We start from the raw sequence: 18596 nt of genomic DNA on the forward strand, positions 1-18596 counted from the left end.
GTTCATTCAGACCGTCTTTTGAACTTGTTCAACTGATTCAATAAAAGATCCGACTCATAAGAACAATATGTTCACAATTCTCTGTCTGACTGAACAGTACACTGTGTTGAAAACATGGCTGAGGAGACAGTGTTGGCGGACACGGGGTAAGTGTGACCCTTAGTCTAAACACACATTTGCATACAAAAAAGTGTAAATGGTGTGTTTTATATATGCGTTGCTATTGTTGTCGTTTTAGTTAGTTGTATTCGCTTTTGTTTGCACGCTGTAAGCGAACTGTTTGTGTACTGTCAGTGTTATTGAGCAATAAAACCCAATACTAGATTGTTTGTTGTTAATGTAGGCTATTTGGTTACTTCTTAAAATTCTTTCTTAATTCTTACATTTGTCTGTCAATTCTTCTTTTAGTAATAAACTCTTTAAATTAATGCAAGACTGATATCTAACTAAATTATTAATTATTATTAATATAATGAATATTAATTGCCTGCATTAGCCTAATTGTAATACAATTATTACAGTATGTCTTTAATTGACAGTCGTTTGATTGACAGCTCTTTCACATTCTCTTGGCTTTAGACTGGCACAGCGTGTACTGATGTTACTTGGTATTCGTAGTCTCTTCTACAGTGTTTTCTGTTTCTTGGACAAGACACTGAGGTAAAATGTATCCAAATGTAATTAATAAACTAACTCTACTAAGTGCCACTAAGTTTTGGTCACTTTGCAGTGTCCATGTTATTAAGTTTTGGTCACTTTGCAGTGTTCATGTTATTAAGTTTTGGTCACTTCACAGTGTTCATGTTATTACATATGTACAGTGTGATTCTAGTGAGCAACATATAGGGCTACTAAATGTGAACCAATTGGCAATTCTAAATCAAATTCAAACTTACAAAATCTTTTATGGAAAACTATTTGATTGTGCTATAGGTATTCTTCTTCGTCTTGTTCCTCTGCAAGCCTAATAGTGTTTTTGGTGGCATTGTTTGGCCACAGTGTCTTGGTGTTTTATTCAACATGTACTAAAAAACAAGTTCTGTTTTTTTTGTTGTTTTTTTTTTTTTTTTTTTTTTTTGCTTCTAAGTTGATTAAATAAAGTCTTTTGTCTTTAAATAATATTTTCAGAGACTCTCATTAACTGTGTAAATCAGCAATATTTTAAAAATGAATTAATCAATTTGTTCATTTATTACTCATGAATCAGTCATTGCTCCTGTCATTGCTCTTGATGACCTCATGGTAAATTAGGGCAATTTCACAGTGCATAGCAACAGTCAGTTGTGTAGGAAGGTACTGATTGGTTTTGGTTTCTATTTAGTTTTGGGACGTTTAGCCCTATTGTGCACAATTACATATACAGTATACAATATATCATTAACATAATATGTGTAACATGGACACTGTAATGTACACTGTTGTTATAATGCATAATGCTGCTTTAATTTTGCAGAGTGAGTTATATAAAGTAATTTTTCAAAGTCTAAGGCTTGTGTCCTCTGAAGTGTTATTTATTATTGGTGTTGTTGTTGTAAAGAACAAACATTTTCAGCCATTTTATTTTAGTTTCATTCTAAGTGAAATAAGAATGAGAAGCTCACGTTTAATTTTTTTGTAGGTCATGGCGGATTACCGACTGGCTTCCCTCCTGGTGCCCGACATCTCAGAGCCAACTGAAGGAGGCAGAAGAAAGGATGCTGCAGTGTGAGTAACCACCATTGTCAAATCAGGCTGGCCTTTCAAAATTTAAACTCCAACCTTTTTGTAATGAACTGCTCCGAGACACGAATGGTTGAGGATCCAAACTTAGTTTTTATTACTCAGAGGGGTAATCCACAATCATAACCCAAAAGCCAGGCAAAGGTCAAAACACAGGTGAGCCATCGAAACAAAGATAAAGTCCAGGGCACAGGCAAAAACAGAGAAATCCAGAGGTAATACAATGAGACCAAAAAAACCAAGACACGGGACAAACAAGATACAAATGCTCAGAAATGCCGTAACTACAGACATGCAAGACCTAGCGACGAGTGACTGAATGAACCAGGTTAATATAGGCAGAAACTAACAAGGTAATGAACAACAGCTGAATGTAATCATGGCTGATAAGTCCGGGCAGTGGATTATGGGAAATGGAGTCCGTGATAGTGAGGCAGTAGTCCAGGGTGGAGGCCCCTCAGATGGCTATTAAGGGCACTCCAGCGGGTGATCATGACATATCCCTAAGGAGTGGCTTCCAGACGCTCCTAACATAGTCAAAGAAGTCCAGGAGGGAGGTGGAATGGAGGCAGAGCAGGGGGTGGGATGGAGGGCCAGGTCCATGGAGAGGAAGAAGGCCTGGAGACTGAGGCAGGGCAGATGGCCAGATTGGAGCAGGCTGAGCAGGCGTCCAGGGCGGAGCAGGCGAAGCAGGCTGGACAGGCGGCCTGGGCGGAGCAGGCTGCACAGGCGGCCAAGGCGGAGCAGGCTGGACAGACAGCCAGGGTGGTGTAGGCTGTGCAGGTGGCCAGGCAGACAGGCTTGAAGACCCCCACGGCGGAGCAGACGACCACCACAGCAGCGCAGACAGGCTTGAAGACCTCCACGGCAGAGTTCTGACAAGTACCTCTGGGTCTCCTTGAACTGCATGGTTATAAAGCTCAGAGCAGTAATCTGTTCACATGTCCCTGATCTCCTTTTGCTCTGTTAGACAATTTCCTGCGTTGTCCTGTATACTGCTGACTTTTGTTTCTTTCTACTTGAGATCTTTCACAACTTCAAATGCTTTCTTGCTGTTGTTGATACTGATGCAGCCTTTGATCTTTTTGCATTGGTCTTCAATCCATTTTTCTTTGGTTTCTTTCATGCTCTTCTTGATGTCCCTGTTGGCCTCTTTGTATTTGAGTCATCGATAGGGTTTCTTTTTTTCTTGCGCTGACGCCTTGTGTCATACTGCTGAAGTATCTCATCAGAGACCTAGAGCTTCAACTTGCGTCTATATTTTCCTAGTGTTGCAGTTCCTGCTTCCATCATGGCTGATGAGAATTTAGCAGTGAGGGTCTTGACATCTTCCTCTAAAACATACTTGAAGGCTCAGAAACTTCTGTGACTTCTGGATCCTTAAGTCGTTCCAAGTCAAGCTTGATTCTGGGATTTTGCTTCCTCCAGGTCTTCTTGAGACATACACGGAAGTTCACCATGACTAAGTCATGGTCGCTTCCAATGTCTGCCCCTGGAAAAGTGTGGGTACTGGCTTGTTTTATTCCGCTCTTGAAAAGTTGTGGGATCATGATGTAATCAATCTAAATGTGGTGGATTCCATTAGGTGCATGCCATTTCCATTTATGGGAGTTCTTGTGGTTTTCCAGTGTGTTTGTCAGTATAAGGTTGTTATAGGTGGCTCCAGGTGGCTCCAGATGAACTCCAGTAGCCTTTCTCCCCCGCTATTGGTCTTGGGGTTGCGTGCTGTTCCGCAGGTGCCTTTCCAGTCTGACTGTGCATCAGTGCCCACCTTGGCATTCCAGTCACCTTGAATGATTATAATGTCTTTCTTTGGAGCCTTGTCGATGGTACTTTGCACCTGGTTGCAGAACTCTTCTGTGTCTTCCTCACTGTAATACGAGGTGGGTGCATAGGCTTGGATGACAGTAATGTTGAAAGGTGTTGCACCGAGGCAGATGGTAATGAGCCTTCCTGAGATTGGTTGACAGCCTAGTACAGTATTCTTGCTGTCCTTATCTACCAGGAAACCAACACCGTTCATGTGTCTGTCAGACTCTCCACTGTTGAAAAACAGATGGCCTTCTTGGTGGAAGTCTTTCCATCTAGTTTCACAGAGGCCTAAGAGATGCCAGGATTACTGTTTCATCTCATGGGTTAGTTCTATACTAATATAGCTGCAAATGGCAATCATCGGGATCCAAAAACCAATGACCCATGTGGATGATTAGTGATCCAATTAAAATGAATCTTATGATGCTGTTTTTACAGAAAAGTCCAACTTGAATCTTCACTGAAAGTTAGGGTTTGATGAAACAGGTTACAACAACACACAGGTATCAGAAGGGCAACTGATTTTCTGAATCTATCGCGGTTCTCTCTCGAATTGATTCTGAGCTTAGTTTTTAACAGCAGATGGCACTACGTGCTTTAGAAACATATGTGCTCTGCTCTCTTCCAATTCCTTACACACTCCACTTGAACCTTGTATAAAATAATGACCATGCATCAAGCTCCAATGGCCACGGAGCTTGGCCCATCACGGTCACCAGCATGTCCAGTTATAATGGTTGTAGTCCTGTGTTTCCAGTACCTTCCTGTATCATGGACGCCACATCGGTGTTTCTGGTAGTCATGAACGTTGCATCTGAAGCAATCAAGGTGATTCCTAGGTGTTTGAAACTGGCATCTCCGCAGTGATGCAGTGAGGTCTAGGGGTCTCAAAGGGGGTCTCACTGTCTACTGCACACCCTGTTACGATGATGGCTATTTTGTGTGTTTGGGCCGCACACTGCTCTCCAGCCCATGAGTCCACTCCAGAACGTGCTGGAGTGAGTCCGCTCCAGAACCCACTCCAGCCCATAAGTCCACTCCAGAGCCAATTTCAGTTTATGAGTCTGCTCCAGAGCCTGCTCCAGACCATGAGTCTGCTCCAGAAACTGCCCTGATGCAATCACGGAGGTTGCATATTTAAAACTAGCTTCCGGAAAATGGCCTTATGCAAGTCGAGTTACGGTGAAAGAGTGACCTCTGATGTGATGTAGGATGTAGGAATAGCATAAGCTTAGGTGAGATTAGACACCTCTCGCAAACAAATAGGGCTGGGTAACAAACTCAAGCTCCTCTTCTCTTATATCAAAATCCTCCAACGTTTCTTTTTAAAAATTCTCGTTTTAGACTTCTAATTCATGACCGATGTTTTGTTTTGCTCTTTCCTTTGCACTTCTGTGTTCATCAATAAGTCATGCATCGGGTCAGAGGCGACTCTTCCGTCAGAATTTGCGTACAGCCGTTTGCTGGAAGCTAGTTTTATAGTTTATACAGTTTTAAAAATGGATATTTTTCTTACAAAAACCAATTGCTTCACTTCAGAAGCCCTTTATTAACCCCCTGGAGCCATGTGGATTACTTTTATGATGGATGGATGCACTTTTTTGGGCTTCAAAATACCAACACCCCATTCACTACCATTATAAAGCTTGGAAGAGCCAGGATAATTTTTAATATAACTCTGATTGTGTTCGTCTGAAAGAAGACAGTCATATACACCTGGCTTGAGGGTGAGTAAATCATAAGACAATTTTCATTTTTGGGTGAACTATCCCTTTAATCTTTCAGTTGAAATGGCTGATAGTTTAGAATTTGCAGTTAGCATCATAAATTCATTAGGTATCCAATTCACCTTTTTTGTGCTTGGACTCCTAATAATAAAATATCAATATCCAGGGCATCATGACACTGTCTGTCAAACACATCAACACATTCTAAATGTCTCTGAGCTCATTAGAGTAGGTCTGTCATTACTACATATAGAAGAGTTTATTATTATTATGTGGGCTACTTGGATGATATATAAATCAGACTGTGTTTGTCTATAATTGGGAATTAGATTAAGCTCTAATGCAGAAATCCAGTTGTTTTTAAAGGCTTCACAAACTTATTCTTGCCACTGTATATTGATTTAGCCTTTAATTCAGTTTTATTGCTATCATCAATAATGTCATGTACAGTATACACTACCTTTTTGGGTCAGTACGATTTTTTTAATGGTTTTAAAAAGAAGTCTTATATGCTCACTAAGGCTGCATTTATATTATCAAAAGCAAAACAGTAATATTGTGAAATATAATTACAATTTAAAGTAACTTTTTTCTATTTTTAATATATTTTAAAATGTAATTTATTCCTGTAATGACAAAGCTGAATTTTCAGCATCATTACTTTTGTCTTTCTTATCATAAATGTTGAAAGCAGTTGTGCTACTTTAATATCTTTGTTGAAACCATGAATGATTTTTTTGTTATTTGATGAATAGAAAGTTCAAAAGAACAGCATTAATTTGACAAAAATCTTGTGTAACGTTATATATGTCTTCACTGTCAATTGATCAGTTTAATGCATCCTTGCTGATTAAAAATATTAATGTCTTTCTAAAAAAATCATACTGACCCCAAACTTTTTAACAGTAGTGTATATGTATTTGCATTTTCTAAAACTGCATTCAAACTGCATTCTTATATTTTTTTACTTGGGGGAAAAAAAAAAAAAAAAAAACATATATAAAGAGAGAAGATAATAAACTTATAAGTTAAAACTTTTTGGCCCAGTTTCACAGACAGGGCTTAGCCTAAACCAGGATTAGGCCTTAGTTCAATTAGGGTATTTAAGTAGTTTTTATAAATGTACCCTAGAAAAAAACATTGCTGGTGTGCATCTTGAGACAAAACAATGGCACTGACATATTTTAAGGTATATCAGTCCAAGTTATTTTCAGTTAAAACAGCTCAAACATGCATTTTAGTCTAGGACTAGCTTAAGCCTTGTCTGTGAAACCGAGGGGTTAATAAACTTATTAGTATTAACTTATTGTTAACTTAGCTAAGTTGGTGTGTGTTTTCTGGTAAGATGTAACCTTTGCAGATGCATTTTCTGTGCCCTTTGTAATAAAAAGAAAAGGTTTCTCTATTTCTTTCAGACATCACAAGCAAGTTCTACAGGCAGTTTGTCCACATATCTGACAAGAATACACTGTCGACGTTGGTATTTAAGGGACCAGTGGAAAATAAAACCCCTCTGGTGCTGCTGCATGGATTTGGGAGTGGTGTTGGACTCTGGGCCTTGAACGTGGACTCTCTCTCTCAGCAGAGGCCCATTTACGCCTTTGACCTGCTGGGTTTTGGCCAGAGCAGCAGACCTCACTTCAGCACTGATGCCCAGGAGGCTGAGCTCCAGTTTGTGGAGTCCATCGAACAGTGGAGGGAGAAACTGGGCCTGGAAAGTATGATTATGTTGGGCCATAACCTTGGAGGATATCTGGCTGCCTCCTATGCTATTACATACCCAACCAGGTTTGTAACTAAAAAGAAGAAAAAGAATTCAGCTTCAGCGAAATATTTATTTATTATGATCCTCTAATTGAGTGAGGGATTAAATGCTGTGTAAGCACATATAAATATCTACATTAGAGCACAGTCTCTTTGATTAATTTACAAATGTCATATCGAATGATGAATGGCTGTTGCATCTCTTTTAAAAACGTAGCATATTAAATCATTAATTTTGACTAATTCTGCTTATTTATTCCCTTATATACTATATTGCCAAAAGTATTGGGACACCCCTCCAAATCACTGAATTCAGGTGTTCCAATCACTTCCATGGCCAAAGGTGTATAAAATCAAGCACCTAGACATGCAGACTGCTTCTACAAACATTTGTGAAAGAATGAGTCGCTCTCAGGAGCTCAGTGAATTCAAGCGTGATACCGTGATAGGTTGCCACCTGTGCAATAAGTCCATTCGTGAAATTTCCCCACTACTAAATATTCCACGGTCAACTGTTAGTGGTATCATAACAAAGTGGAAGCAATTGAAAACAACAGCAACTCAGCTACGAAGTGGTAGGCCACGTAAAATCACAGAGCGGGGTCAGCGCATGCTCAGGCGCACAGTGCGCAGAAGTCGCCAACTTTCTGCGGAGTCAATAGCTACAGACCTCCAAACTTTGTGTGACCTTCAGATTAGCTCAAGAACAGTGCGTAGAGAGCTTCATGGAATGGGTTTCCATGGCCAAGCAGCTGCATCCAAGCCTTACATCACCAAGTGCAATGCAAAGCGTCGGTGTAGTGGTGTAAAGCACGCCGCCACTGAACTCTAGAGCAGTGGAGACGTGTTCTCTGTAGTGACGAATCATGCTTCTCTGTCTGGCAATCCGATTGATAAGTCTGGGTTTGGCGGTTGCCTGACTGCATTGTGCCAAGTATAAAGTTTGTTGGAGGGGGGATTATGGTGTGGGTTTGTTTTTCAGGAGTTGGGCTTGGCCCCTTAGTTCCAGTGAAAGGAACTCTTAATGCTTCAGCATACCAAGACATTTTGGACAATTTCATGCTCCCAACTTTGTGGGAACAGTTTGGGGATGGCCCCTTCCTGTTCCAACGTGACTGCGCACCATTGCAAAAAGCAAGGTCCATAAAGACATGGACGAGTGAGTTTGGTGTGGAGGAACTTGACTGGCCTGCACAGAGTCCTGACCTCAACCCAATAGAACACCATTGGGATGAATACAAGCGGAGACTGCGAGCCAGGCCTTCTCGTCAAACATCAGTGCCTGACCTCACAAATGCACTTCCAGAAGAATGCACTGTACAATACATTTTTCTCATCTATTTTGAATGCTTATTACTTAAGTTCAATCCTGCCAAAACAATTAACACAGTATCAAAGCAACTTTGTATTTTATAGAATAAATATTGACATATGTAAATTAGTAAATTAGAGCATTGTGTAAACAAAGTGTTCTTTCCTCCATGGTCCATAAAAATTATAAAAAAATATTAAAAATTATTAATATTATCTAATGTTATGTGAATGAGAAAATATATTTCTGCATAATTCATAAAGAAAAACAAATTGCATTATTAAAAACATTTAATAATGCAATTTTTAAATGACTTACCAAACATTTAATGACTCACTAAACATTCTTTGATTTTTTTTTTTTTTTTTTCCTCCCATTGTAATTTCTTAAATTCAAATTTATAATTTGCCATTCTGTATCCTGTGTCTTACTTTAATTCACATTTAAATCTGATTTCAAATCAGTCCCTTGATGAATAGAAACTCTCTTCTATGTCCTGTTGTGTTGTAACTGTGGACTCGATGCAAACCACTGTTTTTCACAACCTTTCCCCATTTCCCACAACTGTTCTGTCTGTCAGCAGTTTCAACACAGAATTTGATTCTAAACTATTTTTGTTAGCATCCGATTTCAACAGCAGAGTTGCTGCATTTCCCTGAGTGTAGTTTCGCTTCTATCTTGCACACAAAGATTGTTTTTTTTTTCTGTTTTTTTTTGTTTGTTTGGTCTCTGGGTATCAGAATGCACAGATTATTAGAAAAAAAAAAAAAAAAAAAAAATTTGGTCAGTGTAACTCCATTTAGTTGTGATTCAATTGAAAATATGCTACAGACTTATTACAGTATGTCCTTCTCTTTACCCACTGTCCAGAGTAAAGCACCTGATTCTGGTGGAACCGTGGGGTTTTCCAGAGCGCCCTAACACAGGAGACCAAGATAGGCCTATTCCTGTGTGGATCAAAGCTATAGGGGCAATGCTGAGCCCATTCAACCCCCTCGCTGGTCTCAGGTTGGCTGGACCTTTAGGTAAGATTTACTCTAATCCGAGAGTGCAAATCAAATGTAATAAAAATATTAATGAGAGAAAGAGAAATTACAGCTTAAGGCTCAAGATGTGCTTGTATATCTTAAATGATGTGGAACACCATTTGATTAAGATTGTCATTAATGAAACCCAGGGACAGATTTAGCCAAGACGTCACACTTTGCAATTTCACTGAAATGATTCACTCAGTAATTGGAGCATGTCTCTTATCATACCTCACACTTGTCTCATATCGCATACCTTAATCACATTACTTTCTGTGTATATGCTGCAGTAAAAGTGTTTTGCAAGAACAAATTGGCTTTGGCAAAAATCCTAGAATTATCAAGGATCTGAAAATTTGTGTTTTGAATTTCATAGATTAATATTAATGATGATGTTCCAATCATATTTTAGACTTTTAATATCTCATCTGGGATAATATTTCATTTTTCTTTCTCTCTTTTCCTAATTTCTACACTGATAATGTTTGTTCTTGTTGTACATGAATTTCAGATCACCCAAAAATGATGTCATCCCAGTGTCCTTGAGTGCTAGTTTAATATTGAAAACGCCAGGGCACAAATTACCCAGTATTTTAGGATTGGCAAAACCTCATACCCAGAAACATCATACCCAGAAACATCATACCCAAGCCCAGACTTTTTTTCACAGTTTAAGTGCTAATTTCTTAGGGAAATCTACAGAATTCTGTGGAATAGATATTAACATAGTGAAAATTGTTAAACCGAGCTGAGAGTACTATAGTATTATTAATAGCTGAAAGATAACAAAAATTAAATTAGCCAGAATATTTAATAAACAAACACAATAGTGATGTGCAGTGTTGGCTGGTGAGTTTTTTTTATTTATTTATTTATTTTTTATTAACTGCTTAAAATGTATTTTAAATGTAATAAAATTACATTACACATACACAGCAAGACAATGTAATTTCATTTTATAATTTTAATTTATAGCTTTTACTCGAATGGTAGCTTGTTAAAAAATTTTTACAAATATGCAATATTTCTATCATTCATACTTAGGTAGTTGTCTAGATTATCAGCAAGAGCAGTTTCTAATATCACTTGTTTTCTACAAGGATTGGTTGATATACTAAGAGAGGCTAGCCACCTCTGTGATGCTGAGAAAGTGAAATACTCCCTGATAAATGGTTAATTTTCTTTTACCAATGAGGCAAAAGTCTCTGGATATGGATTGTGCCTCCCCCTCCCCCTCCCCATCTCTGTCTCATTAAATTTGCCTTAGAACTGAAAGGTTGTTATCAAATCTGCAGATTCGGTTTGTTTATGGGGAAAAGCAGCGGAAAAGCAAACAACTGGTAGCTCCAATTTCAGTAATATTTTATGGTTTGCAGTGGTGAAATTACAAACAAGAACAAGAAATACACATTCTGAAGACATAACACAAATTTTATTAACATTAAATTATTCTCCCATTTTCCATCTCAAAATTTTGAGTGGGCTGTGCCTCCCTTGCTTCCCCTGACTGGTTATGTGTAGAACTTTCAATTCCTTGGAAATCTGCAGAGCTTTCTGTCGAGTTGTCTAGGATTCTCAAGGGGGCTGGACATTAGTCACTGACTTTGGGAACATGTGACACATGAACTGAAGAATTAATGATAGGATGAAAATTTTATGGGTGATCCATCATTTTTGGATAGATCAATTTCAGGTAGATTTTCACTTTTTAGTTTTTTGAGATGTGTGTTTGCATTGCCCTGTAGGTCCCACTCTTGTGCAGACTCTGAGACCAGACTTCAAAAAGAAATTTGCAGCTATGTTTAATGACAATAGAGTCACAGAATATATCTACCATCTTAATGTCCAGAGTCCAAGGTACCAAACCTATCTATCTATCTATCTATCTATCTGTCTTGCTGTGAATGGCCTTGATATATGTCTGAATGTTGAAATGCTCATAACGGTCTGCTGTTTTTTTTTTTTTATTATGATCATAATATTTTAGCGGTGAAACAGCCTTTAAAAACATGACCATTCCATATGGCTGGGCAAAGAGGCCCATGCTGCAGAGAATTGGCCTAATTCACAACGACATCCCCATTACGGTGATCTATGGCTCACGCTCCAGCATAGATGGCCACTCCGGCAATTCAATCAAAGAAATGAGGCCAAACTCCCATGTAGAGATCATTGTGAGTTCTCCATTTACTGCTCAGCACACTCTGCCACTCATAGAGACTTTTCATGATCTTTTGAGATAACAGCTTGATGTATTATGAAACATACTGCAACACAGATGAATGCATTTGAACACATGGTTGCCCACATTTACACGTCAGCAATGCCTATTGTGCGTTCAGAAACGTTAGTCACAGTGAGGTAATGAGAAAGACAGACTGTGCTGTTCCTGTCTGTGTGTAGCACCTACAACTCTGCATATCCTTCTGAAGGATCCCAGTGTTCCAAATGAGTGACTGAAGTTAAGGTTGTTGTTTTTTTTTAAGATCCCTTATTGCAATGTGATCTTAAAGAGGACCTATTATGCCCTTTTACAAAGTCTTGATTTTGTTTTTGACTTCTACTAGAATAGATTTTCATGCTTGAATGTTCAAAAACCTTATTTTTCACATATTTTACATGGTTGCAGCACCTTTTTTCTCAGTCTGCCAGTAACGCTTTGTTTAGTTCTTGTCTCTATAAAAGTCTCTCCTTCCGAAAAAAAAAGTGCAGTGTGTTCTGATTGGTCGGCTGGATCAGTGTGTTGAGATTATTCAACTGCTTCAAGTGTGCTTCAGATATGTCATAACCGTGTTAGATCCGGGGTGGGAAAAAACAGCGTCTCTTAGACATGCCGACAACACAACTCAACAAGACCTCTTTTTTTTTTTTTTTGCATATGCCTTGGAAGGAATTATTTAACTGAGGAATATTGTGATGTTTACGTTCCGGTTTACATTCTAGAAGAAAACTCTAGAAGACTACAATCGAGGCATTACAGGGGGTTCAGAAACAGCGCTTTTCATGCTCAAAAAGCAACATTAGACAAAACATAATAGGTCCTCTTTAACAGTTTGTGTAGCATATTGCTTTGTGATTCTTTAATAATGCATGTAGAATTTTCAAAGAGGCTATTATGGAAGGATGGGGCAGTTAAATACTATTTTTGACACTTTTGAAACAATGGTGTATGAACACCACAGCACATCTCAGTCGGCATGCAAAGGGGATGATTCTTAAAGGCATTTTGACTGACTATTTTTAGCACAAAAAAAAGCTATTATAAGTGGACTTAAGGGAAAAAAAAAGATGCATGATATGACCCCTTTGGGCATGATGATAGGTAAGATATCCATTATGGCAGTGGTTCCCAAACTGGGGTACGGATACCACTGAGGGTACGTGAGGTGACAGAGCGGGTACTCAAACAAAATGCTGAGTTTACATAAACCCTGCCCCCGAGAACACGCAACAAAAGGGGTGAGTCCATGCTATTGCAATACAGTACGGAACACAAATGCAATAGCATGAAAGCATAAAAGCAAGATGACAACATGATAAATTATAACCGTAATTAAACTAAACTATACCTGTTCTATCTTCATGCAGCATATATTCTCTAGCTCTGTAAGCATCTTACAACAGTTCCCACACGAGTGATTTATAGATTATCATGACAGAATATGCAATCAATATCTTTAAGATAGTTAACTCCACATCAACTACATGAATTCATCAACAGAAACATCCTGTTGCTGGCGCTGCTAACACGAGCTCTTGAAACTCCGCCCTCTTAGTAGGAGTGGCAGCTCATTTGTATTTAAAGGGACACACACAAAAATGGAGCGTTTTTGCTTACCCTCAAAAAGTGACAAATTTAACATGCTATAAAAAGATCTGTAGGGTATTTTGAGCTAAAACTTCACATACACACTCTGGGGACATCAGAGACTTATTTTACATCTTGTAAAAGGGGCATTTTATGACCCCTTTAATTCTGCCCCACCTAAATAAAATAGCATTAACAATGAGCATGTATCTCTAACAAGAAAAATCCTGTAAAAGTTCAAATACATGACATGCAATCAAATGACCTCATCTTTTGCAGTCAAAACTGACTGACTACATTCACACAAGCAGTGTGCATATAATAGGTTGCGTGCAGAGTATGCTGCCTTAGCAAATCACGCTACATTACTGCCGTTCTCAACAATGTACCTTTGTAAAAGTGGGGATAAAAGCGGGTAAAAGTGAGGAATGAATCTGCGGCTTTGAATGAGTCGTTTGAACAAATCGAGTCAATGATTCAATGACCCATTCATAAATACAAGCACTTGTTTCTTTACTGAATGAATGAATGAATGAATGAATGACTCATTAAGACAGTGACTTACCACCACCTACTGGCAGATTTAGTTTAATATTTAAAAGTATCACTTTGTTTTTACCATAATTGCATATTTCTCTATTAAACATTTTTTATTTAAAACATTTATAAAGGTAATGTGCTGGAAAATCAATTTAAGAGGGGAAATACTGTCCCTTAATAGAAAAGGTGTGACTGCCGTCTAATTGGAAGAGATGGGGTATGCAGAAGAATGTTAAATGCCTCAGGGGGTACCACTCTAAAAAGTTTGGGAACCACTGCATCATGGGATTTCACAGACATTTGGAGCTTTGCTTGTATGACATAACTTCCACAAATAACTTTTTACTTCCAGTGGGAGGTTTTTTGCATAAATTCTAATAGATTAAAATGTTGAGAACAAGCAGTCATGTAAAGGTACAATTTGTAATTGCTTGAGTTGGCAGGCAGTCCAAAAACAAAGGTTTTTTGTACAATGAATGTGCTTGTATTCCAGACTGACTCTTTTCACCACCACAAAAACTGAGCTAATTATTCTAGTTCTGCAGTGCCATTGTGTAATATTCAAGTTTTTAGGGATGTTAGTTTTACACAAAGAGCCAAGTGAAAATATTGTATCATTTTATATCACAATCTGTGGCACTGGTTCAAAATAAACACCTACAATTTATTATGGCACTTCTGATACACACTGGTTGTTTTCTTGGTATTCTTAGTAAAACATTCTTTTAACTAATGTTAAACTTCTTATTTGCATGCATTTGTTTTAGGCCATAAGAGGTGCAGGACACTATGTGTATGCTGACCAGCCAGAGGATTTCAACCATAAGATACTTCATGTCTGTGAAACAATAAACTGAAGAGTGATGATGAAGGTACTTTTCTTCTGGAACTATCCAAACATGGCTTTCTGCAGAGCTGTGTTTCTCCACATGCACATGCTCTCATGCATGTCAGCAAATTATCTTTGTTGGGTCCTAAATTGGGACCGGAGAGTTTGGAAGCCACTTGGTTTGAAAACCAGATGTTTGTTTTGCACCATACTGAACCTTTTTTTTTTTTTTTCATGACACATAATTATGATTATATAATGATGTGAAATATGAAAAAATGTGACTGTTTAAATGTGTATTTTTTTGAAAAATCTGTTTATCTTTGATTTGGATATAAATATATTATAATAATATTATAATAATTGTTAATTATTATGACATATATGGTAGATATACAAAGGTATTTATCAAATATTAGCTTTATTTAAATAAAACTATTAAGATGTAAATCTAAACCATAGACATAACTGCTATTATGCACTTTAATTAACTTAAATTTCCAAATATTTTAACCATATGGTTAAAAAAGAATAAAAACATAATGAATTCATTGTTATTATTAATTAATACATTATTAATATTTGTATACACTTTTTTCAGTTTAGTTTCAGTTCAAATTTCATGAACGTTTATCAGAATCTGAGACAGCAGTGATTGTGTTTTATAGCTTTTTAAAAAAAAAAAGCCTTTTTGTTGTTTTCTACCTCATAAAACTGTAAAAGTTTCTTTGTTAGGATCAGAAGGGAGGCAGACAGGTGGATCAACAGAAAGCATGTATATCCTCCAGTCATCCAGTTCACATGTAGCGCTTCACTTATTGTAAACTGTTATGAGAAGATTTTCATGTAAGATTGCCACAAATTCTTTTTAAGTGCCTCAATTTCCAAAAAATGTGCACATTTTGTCGTATCCTCAATCATTTAAAATCTATCTACACTTGTAGGCTGATGTTTTCACAAAATGTAATTGAAGATTTTACTGAGCCCCAGGTCACAGTCTATTAAAGGGTTAGTTCACCCCAAAAAATGAAAATAATGTCATTAATTACTCACCCTCATGTCATTCCACATCCGTAAGACCTTCGTTCATCTTCGGAACACAAATCAAGATATTTTTGATGAAATCCGATGGCTCAGTGAGGCCTCTATTGCCAGCAATGTCACTGAATCTCTCAAGATCCAGAAAGGTACTAAATCGAATCAAATTCACATGATTTCAGTAAACGAGGCTTCATTTACACGATCCGAACCACTGATTCGAAACAAAAAATTCGTAAAGCTTCGAAGTAGTGTTTTGAAATCGGCCATCACTAGATGTTGTTGAAAAGTCGTTATTTTGGGGGTTTTTTGGCGCACAAAAAGTATTCTCGTCGCTTTATAATATTAAGGTAGAACCACTGTAGTCGCATCCTTTCTGGATCTTGAGAGATTCAGCAACATTGCTGGCAATAGAGGCCTCACTGAGCCATCGGATTTCATCAAAAATATCTTAATTTGTGTTCCGAAGATGAACAAAGGTCTTACGGATATGGAGCGACATGAGGGTGAGTAATAAATGACATAATATTCATTTTTGGGTGAACTTACCATTTAAGTCTTCAGCCAAAATAAATGCAACATGTCTCAGGACAAAGTCAATATTCTGTAAAAGCATTCAGTGCTAAATAGGCATTTTTTGTAAGGAAGTTATTGCAGTATCATTATTATTGTTTTGAATTAAATCGATGTCATAAAGATTCTGTAAATAACATTTGTTTGATTTAATATTTATCCAGGTTTGACAAATCTGTGTCAACTCAGATGTCTGTTGTTAATTTTAATAATAATAAACTTCTTTTATGAGTCTGAATACAGCTGCCCCCTGTCCTAAAGGCCATATACAGTAAAACACCCTCGTCCTATGACACAGCAGGTGGAAAACGCTCTCCTGATTTGCAAGTCATAATTTATATTATACATTAAATATATTTTTACCTCACTCATGGCATTGATAAACAGTGTCCATGACATATTTGTAACTCTCTTTTTGACTCTCATTTTGCAGAAATTTTTAGACTGTCACCAGAAACTACTGATTCTTAATGAGACGAAACATGGTCGCAATTCTGAAGGTCTGCACATAATGTCTGTTCATATCCACAAGAGGGCACAATGTAACACTGCAGGGATGTTACCGCCCTGCACCACCCCCACCAACACGCGCACACACACACACACACACGCACACACACACACACACACACACACACACACACACACACACACTCACTCAGTATTAGAGTCCATGCAGATAAAACACACACACACTTACTGACACTGACTATAGAGTCAATGCAGTTAAGCATCAAGGGCATGTTAAGCCATCATAACATCCGCTACATCAATAATACGACCCTCCAGCTCAACCCACAGGAAGCACTTTACAACTCCACTTCCTGTGCATGTGGTAATGCGGAATGAGCAAGAGTGCTTTACTGAATTAAAGTAAAAAGCACATTTGAGTTCTGTACGTGCTTTATAGTTTTATAGTGCATGGGGTGTCAGATTCTTGAATTGTGCATCACAAATATTTGCTGATAATGGATGTTTGGAAAACCTACGTTCCTAAAATAACGGAACAGACCGTGTGTGTTAGTTTGGTCGATGACAAAAATGCACATACAAGTGCATGCAATATTACATATTGTGTAATATTACAATTTTACAGTAGAACTGTTCTATTTTTAAAATATTTTAAAATGGTAATTTATTTCTATAATGGCAAAGCTGAATTTTCAGCATCATTACTCCAGTATTCAGTGTCACATGATCCTTCAGAAATCTTTCTAATATTTGATTTGATGCTCAAGAAACATTTCTTCTTATTATCATCAATGTTGTGCTGCTTAATATTTTTGTGGGAACCATTATACTTTTTTTCAGGATTCATTGTTGACTAGAAAAAGAGCAATTTATTTGAAATAAAAACCATTGCAATATTATACGTCTTACTGTCACTTTTAATGTCAATTTAATGTGTCCTTGCTGAATAAACATATTAAGTTCTTTCCAAAATAAAATCTTGCTGACCCCAAACTTTTTAACAGTAGTGTACATTACCAAAGAAGCACGTCTGCAATCAAAAGTCAGTGATTTTCACAATATTTCTCATCAAATTCTTCTAAATTATCTGAGCTATGCTACATTAATTTTGTAGCTGAACTGTATATCAATTGCACAGAAGGTTCTTTATAGTGAAAAAGGGTTCTTTTTAGATTATTAAATGGTTCTTCCCACTATGAAAAAAATGGTCCTTTTAAGAACTGTTCACTGAAATGGTTCTTTAGGGAACCAAAAATGGTTCTTGGCATCCCTGTGAAAAAACCCTTTTTAAAGGGTTAGTTCACCCAAAAATGAAAATTCTGTCATTAATTACTAACCCTCATGTCGTTCCACACCCCTAAGACCTTCGTTCATCTTCGGAACACAAATTAAGATATTTTTGATTAAATCTGACGGCTCAGCGAGGCCTGACAGCAATGGTACTTCCTCTCTCAAGATCCATAAAGGTACTAAAAACATATTTAAAACAGTTCATGTGAGTACATTGGTTCTACCTTAATATTATAAAGCGATGAGAATATTTTTTGTGCGCCAAAAAACAAAATAACGACTTTTTAACAATATCTATTGATGGCCAATTTCATAACACTGCTTCATGAAGCTTCAGAGCTTTACGAATCAAATCAGTGGATTGGAGCGCCAAAGTCACGTGATTTCAGCAGTTTGGCGGTTTGATACGCAATTCGAATCACTGATTCGACTCAAAAGATTCATAACACTCTGAAGCAGTGTTTTGAAATCGGCCATCACTAGATATTGTTAAAAAGTCGTTTTTGGTTTTTTTTTTTTGGCGCTTTATAATATTAAGATAGAACCACTGAACTCACATGAACTGATTTAAATATGTATTTAGTACCTTTATGGATCTTGAGAGAGGAAGTACTATTGCTGTCTATGCAGGCTTCACTGAGCCATCGGATTTAATCAAAAATATCTTAATTTGTGTTCCAAAGAT

The 18596-nt window shown here is 37.4% G+C and overlaps 1 protein-coding gene across 3 annotated transcripts; it reads left to right on the forward strand.

Annotated features, from left to right (window-relative positions):
* The first annotated feature begins 58 nt into the window (after window positions 1–58).
* abhd5a (abhydrolase domain containing 5a) lies at window positions 59–16388 on the forward strand. Of its 3 annotated transcripts, XM_051864283.1 has the most exons (8): window positions 64–146; window positions 580–660; window positions 1619–1704; window positions 6674–7046; window positions 9205–9359; window positions 11108–11219; window positions 11350–11536; window positions 14478–16388. In XM_051864283.1, the coding sequence occupies exons 1-8, from the start codon at window positions 115–117 to the stop codon at window positions 14565–14567; spliced, it is 1116 nt and encodes a 371-aa protein (XP_051720243.1). In that variant the 5' UTR covers window positions 64–114; the 3' UTR covers window positions 14568–16388. The 3 variants fall into 3 exon arrangements, with proteins under 3 accessions (XP_051720244.1, XP_051720243.1, XP_051720245.1); XM_051864284.1 differs by lacking the exon at window positions 580–660 and having other exon boundaries at window positions 59–146; XM_051864285.1 differs by lacking the exon at window positions 11350–11536.
* The last annotated feature ends 2208 nt before the right edge of the window (window positions 16389–18596 follow it).

The sequence above is a fragment of the Ctenopharyngodon idella genome, chromosome 16, assembly GCF_019924925.1.
Source record: "Ctenopharyngodon idella isolate HZGC_01 chromosome 16, HZGC01, whole genome shotgun sequence".
NCBI lineage: Eukaryota > Metazoa > Chordata > Actinopteri > Cypriniformes > Xenocyprididae > Ctenopharyngodon > Ctenopharyngodon idella.

Excerpts from the sequence above, each read along its gene's own strand:
- abhd5a (XM_051864283.1), top strand. The coding sequence starts at position 115 with ATGGCTGAGGAGACAGTGTTGGCGGACACGGG. Across the intron at positions 147-579 it reads ACAGTGTTGGCGGACACGGG|ACTGGCACAGCGTGTACTGA; the intron begins GTAAGTGTGACC and ends TCTTGGCTTTAG. Across the intron at positions 11,220-11,349 it reads CTTAATGTCCAGAGTCCAAG|CGGTGAAACAGCCTTTAAAA; the intron begins GTACCAAACCTA and ends ATAATATTTTAG.